At 37.4% G+C, this 23783-nt stretch overlaps 1 protein-coding gene across 1 annotated transcript in view; it reads right to left on the bottom strand.

The window, feature by feature from the left end:
- COL3A1 (collagen type III alpha 1 chain) overlaps positions 1-23783 on the bottom strand; it is a 54472-nt gene that overhangs the window by 9129 nt on the left and 21560 nt on the right. Inside the window, exons 4-38 of the mRNA XM_076342193.1 lie at positions 23211-23327; positions 20414-20485; positions 17082-17147; positions 16496-16549; positions 16228-16281; positions 15422-15475; positions 15212-15265; positions 14723-14776; positions 14179-14223; positions 13921-13974; positions 12891-12935; positions 12107-12160; positions 11509-11607; positions 11342-11386; positions 11121-11219; positions 10322-10375; positions 10080-10187; positions 8822-8875; positions 8599-8697; positions 7420-7473; positions 6967-7065; positions 6758-6811; positions 6571-6624; positions 5966-6019; positions 5525-5578; positions 5273-5317; positions 5083-5181; positions 4881-4988; positions 4267-4320; positions 3206-3259; positions 3048-3101; positions 2388-2441; positions 1952-2059; positions 1727-1780; positions 1166-1219 (exon numbers count right to left, since the gene is read on the bottom strand). Of these exons, the coding sequence (XP_076198308.1) occupies positions 1166-1219; positions 1727-1780; positions 1952-2059; positions 2388-2441; positions 3048-3101; positions 3206-3259; positions 4267-4320; positions 4881-4988; positions 5083-5181; positions 5273-5317; positions 5525-5578; positions 5966-6019; positions 6571-6624; positions 6758-6811; positions 6967-7065; positions 7420-7473; positions 8599-8697; positions 8822-8875; positions 10080-10187; positions 10322-10375; positions 11121-11219; positions 11342-11386; positions 11509-11607; positions 12107-12160; positions 12891-12935; positions 13921-13974; positions 14179-14223; positions 14723-14776; positions 15212-15265; positions 15422-15475; positions 16228-16281; positions 16496-16549; positions 17082-17147; positions 20414-20485; positions 23211-23327 (2334 nt within the window). The remainder of the gene's footprint in view (positions 1-1165; positions 1220-1726; positions 1781-1951; positions 2060-2387; positions 2442-3047; positions 3102-3205; positions 3260-4266; positions 4321-4880; positions 4989-5082; positions 5182-5272; positions 5318-5524; positions 5579-5965; positions 6020-6570; positions 6625-6757; positions 6812-6966; positions 7066-7419; positions 7474-8598; positions 8698-8821; positions 8876-10079; positions 10188-10321; positions 10376-11120; positions 11220-11341; positions 11387-11508; positions 11608-12106; positions 12161-12890; positions 12936-13920; positions 13975-14178; positions 14224-14722; positions 14777-15211; positions 15266-15421; positions 15476-16227; positions 16282-16495; positions 16550-17081; positions 17148-20413; positions 20486-23210; positions 23328-23783) is intronic.

The raw sequence follows: 23783 nt of genomic DNA, 5'->3' as shown, positions 1-23783 counted from the left end.
ACAACACCTGCACAGTTTGGATGCCCAGTGTTTGTAATGCATCCAACACAGGATACACCTTCCTTACCCAGGGCTCTGCCACATAAATTTGAAATAGTTGCAGACCCCACTGATTTATTGAATTACTCATGCCAGATACCTTTGAGGTGGTGTCTTGGACATGTGCAAAATGAAATGTCTTTCATTAAAACCCTTAGCTTAGCCAATAAATGGAAAGAATCACCTTGACTTTAATAATACCTTAAATAAAATCTTACTTTTTCTTTTTACTCAGCAATATTCTAATTCACATCTGTCTAACTATAAGACAGAAAATAAAAATCTGTTTGTTCAAATATAAAAGTTTTCTTACTTTATATCTCAGTTACAACAAAAGATAACTTATAATTTTGGTTTTAAAATGAGTAAATCCATTGTATTCTTTGTATTTTCTTAATTTATAAAGAATCAAAATCAGAATCTAATTTTTACTATGTGAGTCAAAAGTAGGTGCACGTTGAACATGTAAGGATATTATGAAACAGCTTTTCTTCACACACAGATATTGCATAAAATATGGGAATTAACTGATGCATCAGCATAAATTTGTATAATAGGACACTGCAGATTGGTAGATTAAACTTCAGATGTAGGCCATATCATAAGAGAGAAAATTTGCCACAAGAATCTCTCCAAACTCCTCTGTGCCAAGATAATTAAATCTTATGCCATTCCATTCTACAGGCAACTAAAAAAAATTCTCAACAGTGATCTACTAAATGTAGTTTTGAAAATGCATCTCAATTCAAGATCCTGAATTGAATATTTTTTGCATCATAAAAGAGCAAGAAAGAAGACAGGATGTCTGCCACCAACAGAAATACTCAAGGACCTGATCTAGGAGAAGGACTCCACTAACTCTGCTGGGCTTTGGAAAGCAAACCGTAATAGAAGGAGTATCAAGACAGTAAGTGAATGAATTGCTATTCCATATGAAATAAGATGAGAGTAAACTCTCTTTTGCAGAATTTTTTCCCCCGAGTCCAAACATCATATTCAGAATGCTTTTGCTTATGTTATATTCATGTCAAGGTACATACAGCTTAATATAGTTTAATATAATAATATATGTCTAAATATATCCACAAGGTAAGAATAAAAGAAAAAGGGGGATAAGACAACTTACATTGCTACCAGGAGGACCAGGTAGACCACGAGCACCAGGGAAACCAGCAGCACCCTATAAGAGATCAATACTTTTAGTTGTCATTTTCTGAAGATTGGAAAAACATGAACAAATTGATTTTTATACAACAGCTGACTTCTTTGAATTATATTTAGCTGTTTTCCTTAAAACCTGAATTAAATGTCCTGGAACTGACCAAGAGGTTCACAAGTTTTTTTTAATTTTTTTTTTTTTCGAAGGGAAGGTCCCACATGTACCTCAAAAGGTGAACTAATGGGCTCTGAGAAACTTGGCAAAGATGGCATGTAAATCTAATAACTGTTGAGATCAGCCATTTTATAGCTTTGAGTCATTGTGCCAAAAGCTGTTTTGGCACCTTACTTATATTAATATCAATGTAATCCAGATAACTAAACACCTCAACTTTAATTACTGCTTCTGGAACACTAATTATTCTTGAACTGCAGGTATTAAAGTCACTGAAGGTCTTGTTTTTCATTTACATCGTTTGTTGTAACAGATAGAGTCATTTATCAGTGACTAAATTAAAGAGATACTCACAGGGCCTCCAGGAGATCCACGTTCTCCTTTTGTTCCTTGGGGACCAGGTGGACCCTACATGGAAGGAAATAGATAAAGCAAATGATTTGACAGATAGATTAAAATTATAGGAAGTCATTAAGTTTCAGGCAGTTTAAATGCTTGCACTTGGGCCTAGCCACCTTGAGGCTGAGGGAGAACTGAAGAAACCTCTCTTTGTAGCAATAAGGAACAGCAAAAACTTACTGGTGCACCAGGACCACCTTGTGGACCTGCAGCTCCAGGGGGTCCAGCCTCTCCTCTTAGACCAGGTGGGCCTCTTTCTCCTTTCCCACCAGGTTCCCCATTTTGGCCCTGTAGAAAAATTATATTGTTATTTTACGACTCAAAAAATGCAGATGATATCACTATGATAAAAAACCCTATCCGGATACTCTTCTGAAGGGAATTTAATTATTAAATTAAATGTCAAATCTATTGGTCTACCAGTACAGGAAGGGAAGGATAAAGAAACTTTGCTCTATATGTGACTGAGTACAGAAAGAGTAGCAAATTATTCAAATGTATGTAGCAGGTATGTATATTAAAGGGGTTACAGTAAGCCTTTCTGAGATGTGGATGAACTTAGAGAAACTAAAAACTTGATAATCATATTCAATTGCTTTTAACTATTTATACTTACTGGAGCTCCAGGGAAGCCAGCAGGTCCAGGAAGACCTTGTTCTCCTCGTTCACCCTGTAGAAAACAACATGTCAGCAATGGAAGGTGTTAGAAAGATAGGCTTCACTTTACAAGTTAGAGAACACTCCCATGAATACCGCTGAAGTTTCTTTGTCTTATCAGCCTTTGGAGGAAACAAAAAAAGCCCAAACCAGTTGCTCCTGAGCTCTAAAAACAACTGTTCAGGAATTATCTGATAATTATCTGAAGTGTGACAAACTGATCTCAGTTACACCTGTATAAACCCTGAGCACAATCCATGGTATTTCCCCAGATCCAGCTGACATCCAAATATGCTGTTTTATCAATCTAAAATATAAATATAAGAGTATTTTAAAATAAGTTTACTTAACTGTAAGACAAGATGGAAACAACTATTCCTCACACTCTTGGTCTGACCTGTCACCGCAGCCCTCCGACCCCTTTACAGTGTTAAAAGCACTGATTTTCTGAAGTCCTTAGCACTTGTAAATCCCAAGAGTCAACAGGAGCCGAATGTGCTTAGTTTGTTTTGAACTCAAGCCACATGTGTTCCTGAGAGGGTAGGTGCAACACTGATGTCTATACTAGGCTAGAGGAGCCATCGTAAAGTTATACTGTAAGAAAAGTACTATCACTTACAGGACCACCACGGGAACCCACTGGACCTGGGGCACCTGCTGGACCAGTCTCTCCCTGTAAGGAACAAGAATGATTACTAGGCATTTTTCTTCTTCCCATGAGACAGCCACCAGTGTGACTGTTTACAGTATCAGACATCATTATGGAGGATGCTTTACCTTATCTCCAGGTGGGCCAGCAGGACCAGGAGGACCGATGGGACCTACATTACCCTAAACAGTTAGAAAATAATATACTTTGTATCAAAATATGACAATGTTAATTCCTCTATTTTGGTCAATAGCATTTATGTTCCCATGTAAACAGGTTGCTAAAGATATTTAAATGGAAGTAAGTCTACAATGCCAGTATGTTGTTGCACACTATGTTTTGGAGTGACACTCCAAGATCACACCATTTTGCGATGTGAGAGATCTCCAATTGATTTATCCTCTCCCCCCCCCCCCCCCCATCTAAACCTAATCCAAAATCACCTGAATTTAATAGGTCTCTCTCAATGGTAGACAATAAAAGTTATCCATTGCCCTAACTTTTCATATAGATAATTGGTCCATATTTATTCAGTATATGTTCAACATCTCTTGACTAGCTCCCTGACTTTTTTGTTTCTTGAGAATTTAATGCGTACCTGATGGTTTGAAATACATTTTTTATATTTCCTCCAACTCATACAAGCTGCATTTTTATAATTGTCATCCCTCATTATTTTGATGTATATACTGCTTGCATGTACTCATTAGATATATGTATATATTTCAAGTGTCTGTTTTATGTGTATAGCTATATAGATGTATAAATATATCATATATAGTAACTTGTAGAAATATTCTATATGGGAACACTTACTTACTACCGTGATGTCTTTTTGCGCTTCATTATAACCAGCATTTTCCTCACCAGTCAGCTAGATTTAGGAAGCTAGTAACATTTTCTCTACTTTTGTATTGGTGCTTTCCCTCCAAAACATTTTCCCAATTAATTGTAATATTCTGCTTGCAAAAAATTCTATTATATCTACCCAAGCAGCTGTAATCACAAAAACTAGTATTAAGTCTAATTTAGTTTACGAAACCAGATTTCCACTGCTGGAATGAAATACAATGGGATTAGTACTTTACATCTCCTAGACGGTATTTATTCACTGTAAGTTTACTCATGTTCTAAGTGTAGACTATGTGACGCTAATTGATAAACTGCTAGATGTTTAAAGACTACTCACTCTCTCTCCTCTTGCACCAGGAATGCCATCAGCACCTTTGCCACCAGGTTCTCCCTAGCAAGCATATGATGTAAAAAGCATAAGCATAAGACGAGCATAAGGGGGAGAAAAAAGAAGAATTAAAACATTACTAAGGAGAGGATCTCATACTGAGGGTAACTCAATAACCAGATTTCCTTATTGTGATCATACAAATCTAAAATTGGGGATGACATTCTGCCCAGTATTCAGCATCAGATACTGAATACTGTGATGGAAAAAAAAAAAACCCAAATTGATTCAAAATGGAGTCTATGCCAAAATGTTTGCCCATGGTACGAACTATTCTCATTGTTTATTAGCTTCATTAGAACTGTTTTGACAGACCCCTCCCCCAAGAGATCTAACACAGCAAAATATCTAGCATATATTAAACGAGGTGAAAAATCCTGTATTTTTTAACATATAGGACCCATATCACACTGCTAAATCAACAATACTGCTACACAGTCAGTACCTCTGAAGTCAGGCCAAAAGTGAAAATGTGAACAAACCCAGTGCCTTGTGGGAAGCTAACACTGAGTTAGCATAAAATTGGCAGAGCGTGTGTGTGTGGATGTGTATGGGTGTGTTACCTTATCGCCTTTTGGTCCAGGACTTCCAGAAGCTCCTCTTTCTCCTGGCATTCCCTGTAAGCCAGGCAGCCCTGTGCCTCCAGAGGCACCAGGGGGTCCAGGAGGACCCTAAAGAGTAACAAATATTGAGAAAAGATTAAAAAAAAGAGTATGAACCTGAATGATGCACATAATAGCAGGAAGCAAGCAAGTCTGTGGGTACCTTGGCGCCTTCTGAGCCAGCAGGACCTGGCCCACCTCTTGTTCCAGGAGGTCCTGGAGGACCCTGTGCACCACGTTCACCTGGGATACCATTTTCACCCTGTGGCAAAGAAATGTGTTATTCTTTGTTGTCAGGCTCATAGTTCGTTAATTCCTTAGTGTAATTATAGAACCATTGCTGTATGATTTACCTTAGGGCCTGGGAATCCGGGTCCTCCAATATCACCTTTTGGCCCCTGTTTATGAGAAAATAAATGCAAGTTATCCATACGTTTTACTTAGTAAATCTGCATTGTGGTTGGCACCCTGTTTCGCCTATTATCCCTTAAAGCAGACTGCTCTGCTCTGCAAAGTGCTGATAGCTGTCTCACTTTGGAAAGGTAATCTAGGAAGAGCTTTTCATATGTTTTTCATTGTTTTAAAATAAAGGAACTACTACTTACTGGTTCTCCAGGCTTTCCATTCTCTCCAGCTGGTCCTGGTCCACCAGGCAATCCCTATATGAAGGAACAGTATTATCATCTCTGTTATATAGATAAATTACACATTTTCTTATCTAGCAAATGTTTTCGACATGAAGATGCGTACCCAACTCCTTCCAATCCTTTACAAAGTAGGAGGTGCTAATTTGATAGTTAGAGGTTTTATGTGACATAATCTACTGAGCTAGCCATCTGGTTTGCAATTATGAAATACTAAGCAATAACTTCTGTCAAGTGGTTGATCTGTCTTACTTCAAAATATAATGACATGTACCCTAATGAAAATGTTTAGAAGCCTCCTGGTTTGTTTTTGTTTTGGTTTGGTTTTGTTTTGCAGTGGGGTGTGTGTGTGTTAGTCTGTTAAAAAGAATCAGAAACCAAGAAACAACAAACACACAGCACCTGGAGGCCGGGTGGACCTGCTGGTCCTGGTTCTCCTCTCTCCCCAGAAGCACCCTAGAATCAAACAAAAGAGAAAAAAAAAAAAAAAAGAAGAAATTGTCTGAGAACATTTCAACATATAAACACCTCTGCACCACCTCTAATCTATGCCTCTTTATCATGATCTGATGATGACATTGCACAATCCCAAAGACTAATGTATTTTGGTGTTCTGGTATTTGCTCTTTTCACTCCAACCGTTAGATGTAATTCAGCAGACACATTTATACTTGATACTAGTCTGAAATGCTAGCTCTGATAAACGTTAAAGGGAGCAATAATACGCTTCAGATTGAAAAGGTGGTAGATCCTCAAGAGCTCTAAATTGACTTTTCATTTCAACCTAATTCAGGTATACCCGACTCAGGTTTCTCCTAACAAGGTTTTGAGTATTAATTTATTAAAATAATGGCAAAGAAGAGCTCTTTTATTTGTCTTCATAAAAGGAGATTTCTTTATATCATCAAAAATATTTTCCTTCCCCTAAATCCACAGTCTCTATCTGTAGATGCCAGACCACCTTGGCAATAACTGATAATTGCCTCTTATGGGACTACCACACTTACAGTAGGTCCAGGAGGACCCGGGAGGCCAACATCACCATTCTTCCCAGCAGTACCCTATACAAAGACAAAATTAGGCTATGGTTATGGGTTGATATAATTTTTATAAGACTCACCAAATTATTATTAATTAATAATATGTCATTATGTAATTAATTATATTATTAAACAAAATGTTAATGAAACTTACAGGTGTTCCAGGTGGTCCACCAGGGCCTCTTTCTCCATTCTTACCTGGTGCACCCTTACAAAAGAGAAAAATCACATTTAAAATACCTGTTCTGGTCAGTATACAGTAACTTAAAGCTGCAGCACCAGCTAGCCCTGCTCTGGAGCAACTTATTTTAACATTTGACTGGTCAAGCGTAAGCACAGGAGAAGTGGAGAAATCCCACTCACCTCATTGCCCTTAGGACCAGGGAAACCCATTACACCTGGTTGACCACGTGGGCCTGCAGGGCCAGGTGGACCAGAACGGCCAGATTCACCCTGATTGCCCTGGAATAAGCAAAAAAGGAAATGAAGACATGGTATCTGTTAGGTGAAATAAATGAATATCCATGACTCATTAAATAGTGAGTCAAGGTGAGATAAGGCTAGAGACAGTCATTTGAAACTTACTATGTGTTTTTCACCTAAGCTTCTGTATACTCTGTATTTTAAATAGTATTAATCAACAAGATTTACAGAATGTTATTACAATGAGACAGCATATAAAGTGCTCTGGTAATTAAAACAACAAAAAAAGAGACAATTAATTTGACTATGATAACAACCTGTCATGTAGATATTGGGGGATGGGGGTAAGGTCAGTAGGAGGACTAGTAAAAAGTATTTGCACAGTGTACATACCGGAGGGCCAGGTTTCCCATCACTTCCAGGGCTTCCTGGAATTCCGGGCAAACCCTACAATTGAAGGAAAAAAAGTGTTATTCTTCAGTTTAAAATGTGTAGTATTATGTTAGAATACATAAATATAAATATATAAAAATACCTTTAAAAATACTTGCTTAGTTTTAGCCGCTTTAATAAAGATTAAAACTCCTCCCATTCCCCTCCTCCCATTAAGGGGAAAAATTGGAGCAAGCTAACAAATTCTTTGGTTAGGAGTTTATCATTTTCTCTGAGATTCATTGTATTTAATCAAGGCATCAGACATTAATCAACATGCACAAAAATTGTATTCTTTCATTATTTGGGAAGAAAACTAATTTCAGATGGTAAAAATCAAGGAATGAAACAATTTTCACTATGTCCCTGTACTTAAAAGCAACACAATTTATAACGTATTTTTAGTTAACTTGTTCTAAATTTTTAAATATTATTTTTGTTATATTTTAAATAATTCATTTTCATTTCCAATAAAATCTTGTTTAACTCCCAGAAGCCTGCAGTAAGGCTGACTTTAGAATTTCAATGTACTTGTCAGCAGTTGCTAATTCTTAGTATAGCTCACAGAATGTTATTACATTCTGTACATATTACACAATAGGTTATCTCTGAAAATCTTCTTGATATGTACTATGAAAATCTGACTGACAGCTTATTTGCATTAATTGCAAATAAGCAATAAATATACTAAATTAAATACTTAAGTATTTAAAATATATGAATTAAAGTATAAGTTAATTATTTAAATTTTAAATTTAAGTTTATTTATATAATAATTCAAAAATAAAATATTTAAATACAAAACCTCAAATATCTATTAAATATAATAAACATAATACAATTTATAATAAATTATAAAATCTGCTAAAATGTAAATAGGCAATACAGAAAATAATCCAATGCTAATTCACACTAAAGCTATATCTCATGATAGTGCATGGTATACTTTGGGGACTGGGGAGCATGTTCAGCTTCATATAAGCTTCCTCATTCACTTGTGCCAGATGTTCTCAGAACACTCCCTGTCTCTGCATAGTTATCTATTACACTGTGAACTAATTGGACTTCTCTGTTGTATCAGCTCAGATGAGGCATCTCTAATAGAGTTTATCTCATTTTCTTGGAGATGTCCTGCCTTACTCTCATTCCGGGAAGACCTGGGCCTCCATCTTGTCCACGCTCTCCTGCAGGTCCACTTGGGCCAGGAGGACCTGGGCTACCGCGTTCACCTGCAGGACCCTAAAAAAGAGATGTTGAAATTCACAGCAAGGAAATCGGCATCATATTGAATCTGAAATTGTTCATTCAAATCCACATAGATTCCACAGAAGTTTGGTGGGTTTTTTTTAAGGAAGACTCATACCTTTTCACCTGGAAGTCCATTGCTACCGGGTAAGCCACGGAAACCAGGGGAGCCCTGCCAAATAAAAGAACAAAATACGGATCATAGGCAATATGACTTAGGTAACAGCAACTGTTTTTTCTAAACTATTTACCCTTAGACATATTATTACAAAAATTAATGAAAGAAATACATGGAAATGACATTCCATTGTGGCAAGTCTACAGAACTACTTTCTCTTTGGATATAACCCTCCTGTTGAAATCATAGCCAGTCCTCCACTTTTTTTTTAAACCAGTCCTGCATTAGTTACTTTACTCATGAATTTTCTAAATTCGTATCAAAAATAAAACAACACATTGAACAATTATTTTCTTCTAATTTGATACTGAAAAGAACTCTATTGTATTATTTCAATATTTATATTTACTACTATCTCCATTGCTTAAAAGAAATTTGGATTATAAAATTTAATTTGCTGCCCCATTTATATATTTAATATGATTAATGTGCTCACTGTGCATCTTTGGTTTCCTCATAGCTTCACCAATTACTACAATCAATTATTAAATTAGGAATTATAAATAGATCAGTACAATTTCCTTTGATTCAGATGGGAACACAAATCTAAAATTTGTAAGGGTGTTGCTATTTATTTTGTTGAATAAATCAATTAAAGAATTCTTTTGTAAGAATGCTCTTTGGAAAGTTATTGAATCTACTAGCTAAAAAACCCGTGGGCAATGAAGATATTACAACATAGAAGACATCCTGACAATACCGTTGTTATTGACATTATTGACCTTTAAGATCTATTGACAATACAGATGCTGACATAAAGACATATCCTGAATGTAGAAGAACTTGCATTAGTTTCACTTTCCAGAGCTGAAATTTTGTGATTGTTCGTTTTTGTTAACTGAGAAGTAATTTTGAAATTTGTATAAATTTTTTTTCCCCCAATCCGTGTGTAGTTCTCATAGTTTATGGTTGCTTTTCAGCACAAAGCTTTCGATACAGCTTCCAGATATATAAGATCACTGCTTCTTCAATATAAAAAAGAAATTAATTTATTTCAGACCAAGATAGATCGAAGCGCTGCAATTCAAATGAGGAACTAGATAAGAATTCTCCCCAGTTTTGTAACCCAGTTTCACATCTGAAATTTGCTGAGAACAGATATGGAGCCAAATTTCTCCTCAAAGTGTTTTGAACACCAGATTTTACTGTCTCCTTATTAACTCAAAATGTACCTAGAGTGCATGGTACAGCAGCTTACCCTTTCTCCGGGTGTACCAGGTACGCCATTCTGGCCGGGTTCACCATTTGCACCTCTTTTGCCTTCCTCACCAGGAGGTCCAGGAGCACCTGGGGTGCCATTTTCACCCTGGCAACAACAAAAAAAAGCCCACCAGTGAAGTCAGAAGTCTCCAAAAGAAAACCCCGGGTTTTGTATAGGGAATGATTCAGAGTTCAGACTTCCTTGGAAGAAGTCTCTGAATGCATTTTAAACTCACTTACACGCTCGCCTTTTGGGCCTGGATCTCCCTTTGCACCATTCTTACCAGGTTCTCCCTAAACAGGATAAAATCCCATTAAAATTATGGATTGCAACAGGGTATTATTCTAGAAATAGATGTGATATCTTTCAAATTATTTACTCATTTTTATTCTTTTACATTCTGCAAATGAATTAGCAGACATTAGTTGAACCCGGATGTGAAATGCATGGGGATCCTTAAAAATCCAGTAAAGGAAAGAAGTGACACAATCTTAAACACCACTGAGTAAAATTTTATGGTTTTGAGCTATTTCAGACATCATTGTGACTCTTACTTGAAGTCCTTAAGTGTTTCTTTGAGAAAGAACTATGTGTGGTGTAAGGCTATCAGGAAAGAGCGTACTGGGGTAAATGACAATATAAGAAAAGGTACAACTCACTAGGTGGAGTGAACTGTAGACTCAGCCCGCAGGAATTTGAACAGGTGAAATTAGGATTTTAAAATAACAGATTTTGTCTAATGTAGCCATTTTAGACAAGCTATTTTTCTGTTGTGTGTTTCTGATTTGATAGATAACTTAGGAAAGCAAATAAATATTTTTATCATATTTATGTATATTTTTATATATAGCAATATAAAAAGTAATGTGTGAAAGAGAAATATACATTTATAAAAATAATTGCCTATTGTTATTATAAAACAATTCATTAGACCATCTCAAGTGAATAGGACAAATTCAGTGTGGTTTTTTAATGGTATCAGAACTACTTCCATCATATTTGTTTGTACAACCAGAGTAATGAATATTAGTAACTCACCGGAGTGCCTTTTGCTCCAGGATTTCCACTTGTACCCGGAGGACCAGGAAGACCGCGGCCTCCTGGCAGACCAGGAGCACCGGGAATACCAGAAGGTCCCTGTAGAGAGTGAACAGCAGACGGGGATGAAGAGAGCATGGCATTGTTGGACTCTGCCCAGTCCAAACAGAGACTCTCACCAACACAGTGCAGCAAAAGACAGTGATATGAAAAGTACCCACCATTTCACCCTTGTTGCCAGGGCTTCCAGCTCTTCCAGGAGGGCCCTGAAAAAATAAATTTATAAATAACCGATGCTGCTAACCTAGGACTAAACCAAAGGACATGTAGGGCTTTGTGAAGAGCAGGTGGCACAACACTTCTCAGTTCCCATGTGGTATTTACGTACCTGAGGCCCGGGTGGCCCAGCATGACCCTGAGGACCAGGTTCCCCTCTCTCTCCAGGACTACCACTAGAACCAGCAGGACCAGGAGGACCAGCTTCACCCTACAGAAAAACAGTAAAAGGGGAAAATGAATGCATTTTAGTCTTGTCTCCAGGGCAATGAGTATTAGCTTCATGGCTTCCTCCTCTGCTGTGGCATCTTTGTGTGATTCGGGAAGAAGGTTACCACCATCATAACGTGAGTGCAAGAGCCAAATCAGCACGGCGACCCCATTGCTGAGGCACAAGGTACCAATGCCCTCCAGCCAGCACATGCTGCACAGTTCCCCTGTTGTGGGAAGTTCACCTGAGCCCTTCCCATAATGCAACCTAAAGCATTGGGTCTACCACTTAATGGTGTTATGGGATGGGTATTCGTGAAGGTAGTGAGGGTAGGGTTTGTCTCGCGCTGCATAGGAAAACACATCAGTTCTAGGCTTGCAAACACTGTAATAGCAGCCAGAAAAAGGAGGACTCACAAAATAAAGATGTATAGTGACATAAGCTGGCTAACTAGAGAAAGGACCAAATCCTATATTAGTATGCATCTTTAGCTGAATACCTTAAAACCTGGAGATCCTGGAAATCCTGCAGTTCCAGGGGGACCTGGGGGACCCTTAAAAGTGAAAGAAATACTATTAATACCAGAGGTAAAAGCCATATGGAATTAATCTTAAGTCAAAAAAGGTCTGATTATGAGATTTTTCTCTGAGTAAGGAAATGCCTGGCAAAATAGCAAATATAAATCATGCTGTAGAAGAGGAAGTTTGGCTAGTCCTAAAATATCACACCTACATCTTAGTTACCCTGATTTTTACTTGTTCTGCTAAATTTCTGTGTTTTAAATTTTAAAAAAATGAAAGCTATCATTAAAGAGATGAAGTTATAAAAATTGTTTTAAACATGTTTTAATTATAAAAAAAGGTGTAAGAGAAAAAGAAGCCAATATAGCTGTTACACATACAAGTGGACATGCTCAGGTTTCTAGGCAGGTGGAAAAGAAAAACTTTTGCCCACCTCAGACAGCTAAATAATGTATTTGACAAGACCGTTCAAAATTTGATCTGCACCGAGATCAGCAATTCCATCCATCTATATGTTCTCTGAGAACAGTCTGGTTTTGGATTTATGCATTTTCTGATTTAGAGTGTTAAAGCTTTCCTATTTCACTGTATGCTTCAAGTATCTTAACCAACACAGTTATGAAATATAATTCAATAAAATGGTCATTCTTAAACCAGTGCACCCCCAGTCTTGGGTTTGCCGGCACTGTGGAACATCAGCTAGAAATAACTAGACTTGAGCAACACAAGTACTTAAAGTCAAACATCTCTAAGTCTTCTTACAGGTGGACCTGCTGCTCCTGGAGATCCGTCTTTGCCATGGGTACCCTGTGGAAAGAAGAGAGGTGTTGGGTACAGAGCACTACCCTGGACACAGAACCCACATGCTTTAATGCCCATGACTCATGAACCATCTTTTTGTGTCTGTACATTCCCACCATGTTGACCAAGACCCAAGGATTCCTCAACTGTGAAGTTCTAAAATAATAATTAACTAAATATTATTGAAGTCACTTTATGTGACTTGTACTGTAACAATGAGACAGCAAGATGCAAAAATGTATTCTTATTAGGTTTCCTAAGGAAGTAACAGTTACAAAGCATCATCTGTGTGGCCAGTTCTTAAGGTTAAATAAATAAATAAGATTGCAATAGATGTTGTATATTTCAAAGTAACAGTTACTTCTAATTCACATAAAAGACTAAAATTTCACTCCAAAACACCTAGCAAACAGTGGTATGATTTAAATCCTATTGCCTATCTTGTAGACATGTTAGACCAGCTCCGCTGCTCAGGTTAGGTAGTGTTTGTACAAACAAGTTAGTTATTATACTTTAGCTGTGCTTTGTTGATTGTGTTGGACGCTATGAACTACAACTTCCTTCAGAGCAAAGAATATACACCCTAATCTTGGTCAAAGAGTAATTTTATCTTTTTCCTGCAAGTTACTTCTGAGATTGCATTTTTCCCTCTCTTTGCCTTCTGCTGCTGCCCTTTGCTTCCACGCCTCCTCCTTATTCCTCTTGGCTGAACCTGAGCTTATGCTGAAACACTGAACTCTCCCTCAACGTGTAATCTATTTATTGAAAAAGGAAATAGAGAATAAGATGTGAAAATGTTGTGAGTTAGAAGTGTTACATCTTTAATTGGGGACTGAAAAGTTTTCATGTATGATTTTACCGATGCTATACAGTTTTCTAATCCTTTGCATTACAACCGTTTTAAGGTAAATCTGTGAAGCAGGGAATTCTCAACATACTGAAACAAAATATGTGTTGCTTCTGGATAAGAACAACAGCTGCAATTACTTACGGGGCCACCAGGATTCCCAGGTCTTCCTCTTTCACCAGCTGGACCTCTTGGTCCCTAGAAAACATAAGAAAATGAGTCTATTAAGTGGCTTCCAAAATAATATGGCCAAGCAAAAAGACATTGCTCTTATTTGCATATCTCAGTATTGTTCAATGCATGCGGTGGGGTAATTAAAGTTAAAAGAAAGATGAGTAACTCAGTTAAACGGGAAATGCCACTGGCACTTCAATTTAAATAGTACAGGTAACACATATTTACCGGTTGGCCCGGTGATCCATTTGCTCCAGGAAGACCAGTTTCACCCTGTTATGTAAAGAAAACACCAAATAATGACAGGATGAACTTTGGTGAGAAAATTTTTTGGTTTATTCAAGGAGAAGAGACATAGAAATGAGACAGTCCAATCTGTTGCCCCTTTCTGTGTGGTGCTCAGCGTCCTCAGCGTGAACTGAGGTCTGTGAGGTCTGAGAAGTCTAAACAAGTGTCAGAACAAAATATTTAAACAGAAAAAAAAATCAGGAAGACTTGGTCCTTTAATATTATGCAATAAACTCAGATGATCGAGGCACGTCCTTTCATTCTGGAATCTCATCTTTGTTACGGCTGGAAAATCGTGACATGATGTGGTTCAGAAAGTCTAACTCCTTTGGAATGATTATCATTCTTTTCATGGAGATATTAAATGAGTTTCTTTAATGTTTAATGGATTTTTATAATTGCATAACATGCAAAGCATAGCTATATAACAAACGATGGAGGGTATTACTCTACCTATTACAAAGATGATGCTATAGTTTTTTACCTTTGGTCCAGGAGCACCACTGTCACCTTTGGAACCATCTTTTCCATCAAAACCCTGTGGGAAAGGAAAACCATATCTGTGAATAGTATTCCTTTTGCGTTCTGGAAAACTTGATTCCTCTTGGCAACATATTAAGCTTCCAGGCAAACTCATATAAAGGGGCACATTATTGATAATGAGTGCTATCATCTATTGGAACACTTTTTGAAAGAAAATTCTGAATTCTCCTTTTCTCCATGGCCATTAATCAAGAGAGGATGCTTTTCTGGAAAGCATGCTTCAGCCCAGCATTTGGGATGGAGCTCTACAATTGAGGAAACAAGACAAAATTTAAGTCTTTGTTACGGAAGGTCAGATTACATTGTCCAGCAGTTGATCTTTAATTCTATGACTCAGTCTCTTTAGCTGGGAAGTGATGACTGAAAGAGCACGACAGTGCAACACCATAATTCAAGTAGAGTAACAGACTTGGCTATACTCAATACTTACTCGTTGACCTTTCATCCCAGGCATCCCAGGCATCCCAGGGTGTCCCTTGTGACCCTAAACACACATATATAGAAAGATGAATAAATCCCATACTTAATGTATGAAGGGCACAAGCCAATGTTTATTGTGTATCATGTTCACTTGACTAACTTAAAATGGGAAAACAAAACCTTTGATTGGAAGACCATTGTTATTGGGGCTTTTCCATACCGGTAATCCAGGTATTCCACGGTCTCCATTTCTGCCTGGTCTTCCTGGTTCTCCCTATTGAAAGAAAGTAAATTTTTTTGATTGCTTTGCTATTGCTTCAGTTACTGGCAAAGAACTAGTCCTAGAAGATGAAAGCAAGTCGGAATAAGCAGGTGAAGCTTCCACCAAATACAATGGGGAAAATTATAGCAGGATGATGGTTCAGTATATGACTGCCTTCTGAAAAAGAGTTGCCAGAATTTATAAACTCAATTTTTAACAAGATTTCAGTTAATATCTAATTTATTTCAAGCCAACTTTTAGGAAGAGGTGATCACAGAAAACTTATTTTTCATGGTGAAACACTCAAAATGGACAAAAATTTTAGCTGATTGTCTCGCCTTGTACTATACCTATTCAGGACTCCCAGGTGTGACACAAAAGATGGTTTTAACAGCCTTAACTCTCAAAGCAAGACTCGAAGGGAGCAGACAACTACCACTTCTGTCTGCTTTTCTTTATAACTGCTAATTTATTTTGCACCAGATCAAAAGAGGGTATTTCATGCTTAGGTTTTCTTCTTTTTTTTTTTTTTTTTAATTGTGTCAATCAAATTGCCTGCTAAAATTGAAACTTTTTTAGGAATGGACATTTATACCTAATATAAGCCAAATCTAGTTTCTTACAGTCATGTTGTCAAACTGAGAAATAGGGAGAGGTTAAAAATTCTTAAATGCAATGGTATCAATGTGCTCTGCTATCTTACAATTTAATGAACTTTCTTTCTTCCCATTTATTAATCTCTGGATGAATAATACTGAACTTACATCTTTTCCTGGTGGACCAACTGGGCCTATCATTCCAACAGCGCCTGGAGGTCCCTGTAGAAAAATAATTAATATTAACTATAATAATAAATATTGTCTCTTTCAAATAAAAAATGCATTAGGTATCATAAAATACTTGTACATTTGACATACATGATAGTAAACAGACAGGATGAACTGTAAAATTTCAATCCATTCCAGTGATGACACAGATTCAAGCTTGTGATCATGCCTTTAACATATATAGTGATAGGTAATGTATACGTACAGGAGGGCCAGGTTGTCCTGGTTCTCCGGGGGAACCTTGGTATCCAGCAGAGCCCTATAATGCAGCAAAAAAACAGTTAAGATGAGAACAGTTACATGCATCATTCCAAATGACGAAAGGGGAAATTAGCAGAACCAAGCAGAATACACCTCCATGAAAACAGAATTAAAACTACTCCTCTAAAAGGAGATGTACATCAAAAACATTGTGTGTTCATGGAATGTGTATTAGGATTCCCACTTTCCTTTATCTCCTGTAAGATTTTTGTATGAATAAACATTTGGGAATGTTGACAGAGGATGATAGGCAGTGATGTGTCTTATGACAACCTTAGTCGACACCCCACAGAACTGCAGAAAGCGCAGGGGAACACATGGACTTAAGTAAGCACAGTATATAGCACTCAGCCATTAAGTCTTGGTGGTGTGTAGATGGTGCAGCCCAATCAATAGAAGACGACATTTATCCATAAAATTCTTCAGCATAGATTTAATCAGTTGAAAATGTATCTAATATTTACGACAGGGAAAATGAGAGGCTCATATAAAAGAATGAGATGATAATGAAAAGATTAATTTTTACTTACAGGGGGACCTGCATGACCAGGTGGGCCAGGGGGGCCACTGGGGCCAGGGGGTCCTGGAAAGCCAGGCTATAGTGTAGGTAAAAAAATAGTATATTATATTAATGTAATATAGCTATAAAGCTTAACGTAGTTGCAAGAGTCACCAATAATTGTGAAATAAATTTTTACATATTAGTACAGAGAAAAATTCACAGTGACATGCACTTGATGCAGTAAAAAAGACAAAACAGTATATATACACATTGTTAAAAACATTGCCTAGTACCTACAGTACCTTCAGAAAAGGTTTCTCTTTGCAGCCTTAGCTAACATACTCCACAAGATATTTTCAAAGCTGTAATTTTTGATTTTGAGTCACTATTCCACTTCTCTAGATTCCCAGAAGGATGCTCGCAGCTTAGCTTTTCAGCTACCTAAACTGGCAGGATAGATAACTGGAACTCTTAATTTGTTAAACAGAATAAACGAGCTTCAGCTTCTCTGCCACGTAACTGAGGTTTATTAGCCTAACCCTACATCTTCAGTGGTGGAGCCAAAGTGTACTAATAAACTTGCTTGCTAGTCTGTTGATGCCAGATTTTGCTTTCTAAAACTAATTTTAAAATTTCTCACCTGCATTCAGGAGCTATATTACATATACTTATACAACCCATTAGAAGAACTTTGTATGATAAACTCTGTTTATGACCCTAGACTTCTTAGGACTTACAGGTATACTGATTTAAGGCTGTATTTTTGTTACTTGTCATTAAGGAAAGCATTTTCACCACTGAAATATTTTCTGAACTTTAACAGTACTAAGCCATAAAAAATAAATAATGTCTGGACTAACCAAAGGGCTCAGAGGATGAAATCTCAATATACGTATGTTTTAATTCAAATCAGTAATACCATTCCTTATTTTAACTGATAAAAAGGGAGTAAAATATTATTAAGGAAATTCTCCATTTGGGAAGAGTGTTAATATTTCTACTTTCTGCAGCAACAACCACAAAAGCATTTGATACTGCAAAACAGAAAACATTCAAAAATTAGCACAGTGGTTTACTGCAGCTGTATGTGGTTCCTTAAAAAAAGCTTTTGTTAAATTAAGCTCTTCATGGGTTTGATACAGCCAAAACAATTGAAGTATATGAATTACATGAGAATCACTGTGTGCTGCAGTACTGGCAGTATATTCCATAGCTTAATATTGCACATAATGTGTTTCATGGGATATTGTCACATGGTGTCAGAATAGGTCATGTATTATAGATGTTACAGGAACATAATTTTGGTAATACAAGATTAAGAGTGTAGCTATACTATACTGGTATACGTAGTATAGTATACTACTATACTGTACATATACTATGTTAATATTAGTTCACAGATTGTCTTTTGTCTAAAAAAGAGAATCATTGTATTATTTGCTATTTTCTAAGACAAGAAGTACACCAAGTGGCAGAGCAGTTAGTGTCTGGGTAAATCGGCTTGCCTTCAACCTGTGAATACAACGAGCAGTCCCTCACTGTTAATTGTTAGAACTCATTTGGTACAAAATAAGTTTGGACTTAGCATGAATTGGAACCATCAACTCATCAATTGCAATCAATCAATTAGACTTATGGCTATAAACAAACAAGACATTATTTTTTTTCAAGGTGCACACTGAGGAGATAAACTGATAGTTAGGTATGGCATTTGCTTGCTGCCAGCATCTCCAGACTGTGAACAAATGAGCAGATTTTAGTTAGAATACGTGCACTGGTGGAAAGAGACAAAGACAATGTGTGGAGATTATATGAGCCAGTAAAGAGAAACTGAGAGGTAAAGTACAAAATCAGTCTACAAGCAGAGGAAAACCACTGGAAAGACAGTAGTGGAGAGATGTGTGACTGAGGAAATACCAGGCATGGTAACCACCCATGGACAAATGTTGGTGCTATAGCTGGCATTTTTCATTTTATTACTCTTCCAAATTATTTCAGTTTGGATATTTATTTAAATTGAAAGTTTAAGTTGAAAATTGCTAAATTAAATTTATAAATTAATAAATAAATTAATCTACGTAATGTTAGTGATAAACATGACTTAGTTCTAGCGAGTTTAGTCACATCTGCTTGTAACTGCTCTGTTACTGGCTTTGCAGTCATGCATTGCGTGATGCACTATAAGAGAACATATGACCTGAAAGCATACAGACAATTCTGGCTGAAGACATTCTAGGGTGCCCAATTAAATTTTTTGGTTTTTTTAACCCAAGTCCAGGGATCAGAGCACAAGAAATCACTAAGCACCTCAGGCAAAAATGCCAAAATAGAGAGGAGTAAGCATGTTTATTAACTGAAAGGTATCTTGGTTATCTGCCTGGTTCAGCACATCCCATATTAAGACACCAAGTAGCAAAATGTAGATGATATGACAAACTATGGGCAAAAACTGTGAGGAGCTGAATATGAATAAATGAATAAACAAATACAAAACCAGATGGTTGAAGACGACCAATGCATGGATGATCATATTAGCAAATGAACGAGGTAGAAATAAACAGATTCAAATAAAGGTGAGGAAATAATGAACTATATTTCAGGAAAAACAGCTGTCATGATTAGTAAAATTTATTTCACAAGATGATCTGATGGAACTCTGAGAAATAACACATTTGCTTGGAACTGCCTTGAAATGTTACAACACGTGATATCCAAACCTTGTTACGCAGCATTGGACTGAAAATAATGCTTATGCTTGATGAAGCAGCAGCCAATTTCAAATAATCACAATTCACCACATCCTTTACATAGCAGATTGCCTGAATTAAGAACACTCCATGTCATCGGTGGTGAATATCTCTAAATCCCAGGGCCTAAAAGGAAAATCATGAGGTGCAACATTCAAATTTATTTTATACGGGAAGCATAGCTCATGCATAACTCTTTCAGGCAATCCAAATCTCACTAAAAAAAACATGAAAAGCTTGGGCCAGGCCTAGCAGGCAGATACAGCATCCTTAGTACACAGTCTGAATATCTGTGGGTAAAAAAATGATAATCGTAAAAAGAAAAAGGGAAAAGCTTTTGAATGCTTCTGGGATGAAAAAAGGATTATAAGAGGGGTTTACTCACTGGTTATCAGGCAAATTTGAGTTGTGGAAAAGCAAACAAATGTGGAGAATCATATTGCCAAGCAAACTGCTGCCTTACATCACATTCCACTTGCAGGCAACAGTTAAATTAAAACTTATCTTGTTAAATTAAAATCAGGATACATACACATCCAAGGTATAATCTACGAGCAGAAAATTTGTTCTTTAAAAAAAAAGAAAGGACAGAAAAAAGGCTATATCATCTTACAATGAGCGGTGGGTAACCGGTACCTATTGAACCGGCCTTCACATCATAGGAGTCATACTGCGGAGAAAAACTCTGTAAAAGAAATAGAGAAAAACAGAAAGAAAAAAAAAGAAAAAAAAAAAAGAAAAAAAAGAAAAAAGAGGTGATTGCTACAGATCAAATAACTTTTTTCTTACATTGGTATGGCAAATGTATGGAAATAACTCATTTGTATCTATTGAATAGTACTTGTTTGACATAGAGCTGCCGTATTTCTAAATCATCCATAAGAGAAGCCCAGCCAATATCTTTCTTTTGTGGTCATGGTAACGTTAGCTCCCTATGCTGTGTGCACCCAGTTTTCCTCTTGACAGCTGGGCCTCAGCTGAGCCAAAAAATTACCTTTCTCTCTCCTCTTCTCATTCTTGTTTGACTCCTTTTAAGCTTTTTCCCCCATTGCCTTTATCAGCCTCTTTTCTGTTGGCCTTAGTTTGTCACTCAAGGAAGTTGATGAAATATTTTCTGTTGCATTAAAGAATGCAGCAGTTTAACAGTTTATTATTAGTCTCCTCATTTCTTTTACCTGTGACTAATGAATGTCTCATTTCAGAGTATTTTGTAGCAAAAAAATCTCTTACCTACATATAAGTCTGTCCTCCCCTGAATTACAAATAATTTTTTTTTACCCCATGCATGGGAACTTACGCATCTCAGAAAACTGAGTGTTACATTTTTTTCCTAATGCCATTTTACATCTCTCCTTTTCTCCCTTCCTGTTCACTATGTCACTCCAAATAATTCAAATACAATCATCACTTTTGAGCCCAAGCAGACAAGCCTCAACGCTTTTGAAAATTTATCTTGAAACAAATGGAAGCTCAGTCCAAGGCATGGAGTGAACACATGTCCTGTGGGCCTTTCTGAGAGCAGATAGCATCTTTGACACACCCATTTACATAAAATGCTGTTTAAAAAAAAGAAAACTATAAATTCTGCAGTCAGTTTTTCAAGGAATTCCCATGTAAGCCTCTTAATTGGCATATGTTGATTTTATTATGCAGATGTTAGCAAACTTAATTGAATAATATGACATTAATGCAGTTTATGCATTAATGGCACATAGGTGGTTGAGCAGGAAAGGTTGAATACATGCAGTGTTCTGCCTGATAACCCAAACCACTGTGGACCCAGCTTCTTCACTGACCAGGTACAAGACGACTCCTGTGCTACTGATATCAACCCTCTTGTCAGGATTCAACAGCACATCTTTGATACAGCATTGGATGGGTGACTAATTCAGCCTATCATCCTCTCCTGTGTCTGCATCTGCCAACCCAAACCCAGTAGCTCTCTTGGTATGTTATTGTGATGTCCACTGAGACTGCTTAACCGATCCATGGGTACCTATCCCAGAAGCTCAGTCCTTCAGACGCAATCCCTTTCAGAATTAAATAAAACCAAGACATCTTTCCTCAGTTTTTGGCTTATCAGGGAGTGGGAAGCATACATGGAAGCTATAAACAGTGGCCTACGTTCAAAAGTAGCAATTGTTTTAACATATGATTTTTAACAGTTTTGTGCTAAAACAATCCCATCTTGGAAAGCTAGTCTTGCTTGATTGCATGGAAGACAATGTCATCTCTTAACAAAGCGCTAGCTGTGGCTCAGCTCCCTTAACAAATCCAAGTGCACAGAAACTTTAGTTAAAATTAGCACTCTTGCTGAGACTGCCCAGCTCTTCAGAAGAGAATTCTACATTCAGTGGGCCAGAAATAAAGAGGGAGCAGGACAGATAGTACTTAGATGGCATTTCCCTGCAAGCAGAGGACTTGTATTTTGGTTTAATCTCCTGGGAATGTTTCTTTATTAGATAAAATATAGGAAAGCAAGAGAGTTCCCTAACCATTAAGCTTGAGGGGACATACTTCCTCCTGCACACTTCTGGTCAGATTATTTCTGAGTTACTGTCCTGGTTTCGGCTGGGATAGAGTTAATTTTCTTCCCAGTAGCTGGTACAGTGCTGTGTTTTGGATTTAGGAGGAGAATAATGTTGATAACACACTGATGTGTTAGTTGTTGCTAAGTAGTGCTTACGCTAGTCAAGGACATTTCAGCTTCCCATGCTCTACCGACTGAGAAGGCTGGAGGTGCACAAGAAGCTGGGAGGGGGCACAGCCAGGACAGCTGACCCAAACTGGCCAAAGGGATATTCCATACCATAGGACGTCATGCTCAGTATAGAAACTGGGGGGAGTTGGCCGGGGGGCGGTGACCGCTGCTCAGGAACTGGCTGGGCATCGGTCAGCGGGTGGTGAGCAATTGCATTATGCATCACTTATTTTCTATATTCTTTTATCATTATTATTATTATTATTATTATTATTATTATTATCCCTTCCTTTTCTGTCCTATTAAACTATCTTTATCTCAACCCACAAATATATATATATTTTTTCTTTCCCAATTCTCTCCCCTCCCACTGCAGTGGGGGGGGAGTGAGCGAATGGCTGTGTGGTGTTTAGCTGCCGGGTTAAACCACAACAGTTATGTAAGTCCTTCATCAGATCTGGCTCCAAAATTTTTTAAAAATAAGATAAGGCAGAGATTTAATTGCACTCCAACCAAATTTTGTGGACAAAACCCCAAAGCAACAACAAAAACCCACCTACCACTCAGCTGTGTTTTTCAAAGGCACAAATGAGAGACAGATGGCACTGAAAGCAAAGTACGTGTGAAGGTGCAAGGGGCTAGGTGCCTACAGTATTGCTTTGTATGCTTATGAGCAACAAGGTAGAAGCTGAATGTAATGATGACTTACGCCTCCGCTTATACTGGGACACGACTGGCAGATCCCAGGGGGGCCGGGAGCTCCAGGACTCCCTGGCTGTCCTGGAGGGCCAGGGGCACCGTTTCTGCCTGGAACCCCAGGAGAACCCTGCAAAGACACAAACAGAGCAGATACAGACGTCGGCACTTGCCTCCAACTGCAAGGGCATCGTGGGACAAATCCTTCCATTTGTAACAGTCTGTGCGATTGTGGTGGGGAACTTTCTGTATTAAACATAACTAACACCACAACTGAACATTCAGGAAAGACATAGACAGTAGACAAAATTCACACATGGAAACACTTTGTAGTTGCTGGAGCCTTATTGCAGCTGATATTTGATTAAACACACTAGAAATATTAAACAGATCAATTCTTGAATCTAAAATTAATACTGCTAGTGGAGTCCATAGATTTTTCTTTTTTCTACTGGGAAGAAATATAACAAAAAATAACAAATGTAATACAGTTTGGGCTAAACTCTCTCTCTCTCTCTGTTTTTCCAGCTTAAATTTTTGAGAGTTTTGTTGAAGCTAAAGGGCTACTTCAAAATAAGTATATGGC

This window comes from Aptenodytes patagonicus, chromosome 6 (genome assembly GCF_965638725.1).
Source record: "Aptenodytes patagonicus chromosome 6, bAptPat1.pri.cur, whole genome shotgun sequence".
Taxonomy (NCBI): Eukaryota; Metazoa; Chordata; class Aves; order Sphenisciformes; family Spheniscidae; genus Aptenodytes; species Aptenodytes patagonicus.
The sequence above is the reverse complement of the archived record's forward strand: the minus strand, read 5'-3'. Positions and strand labels throughout refer to the sequence as shown.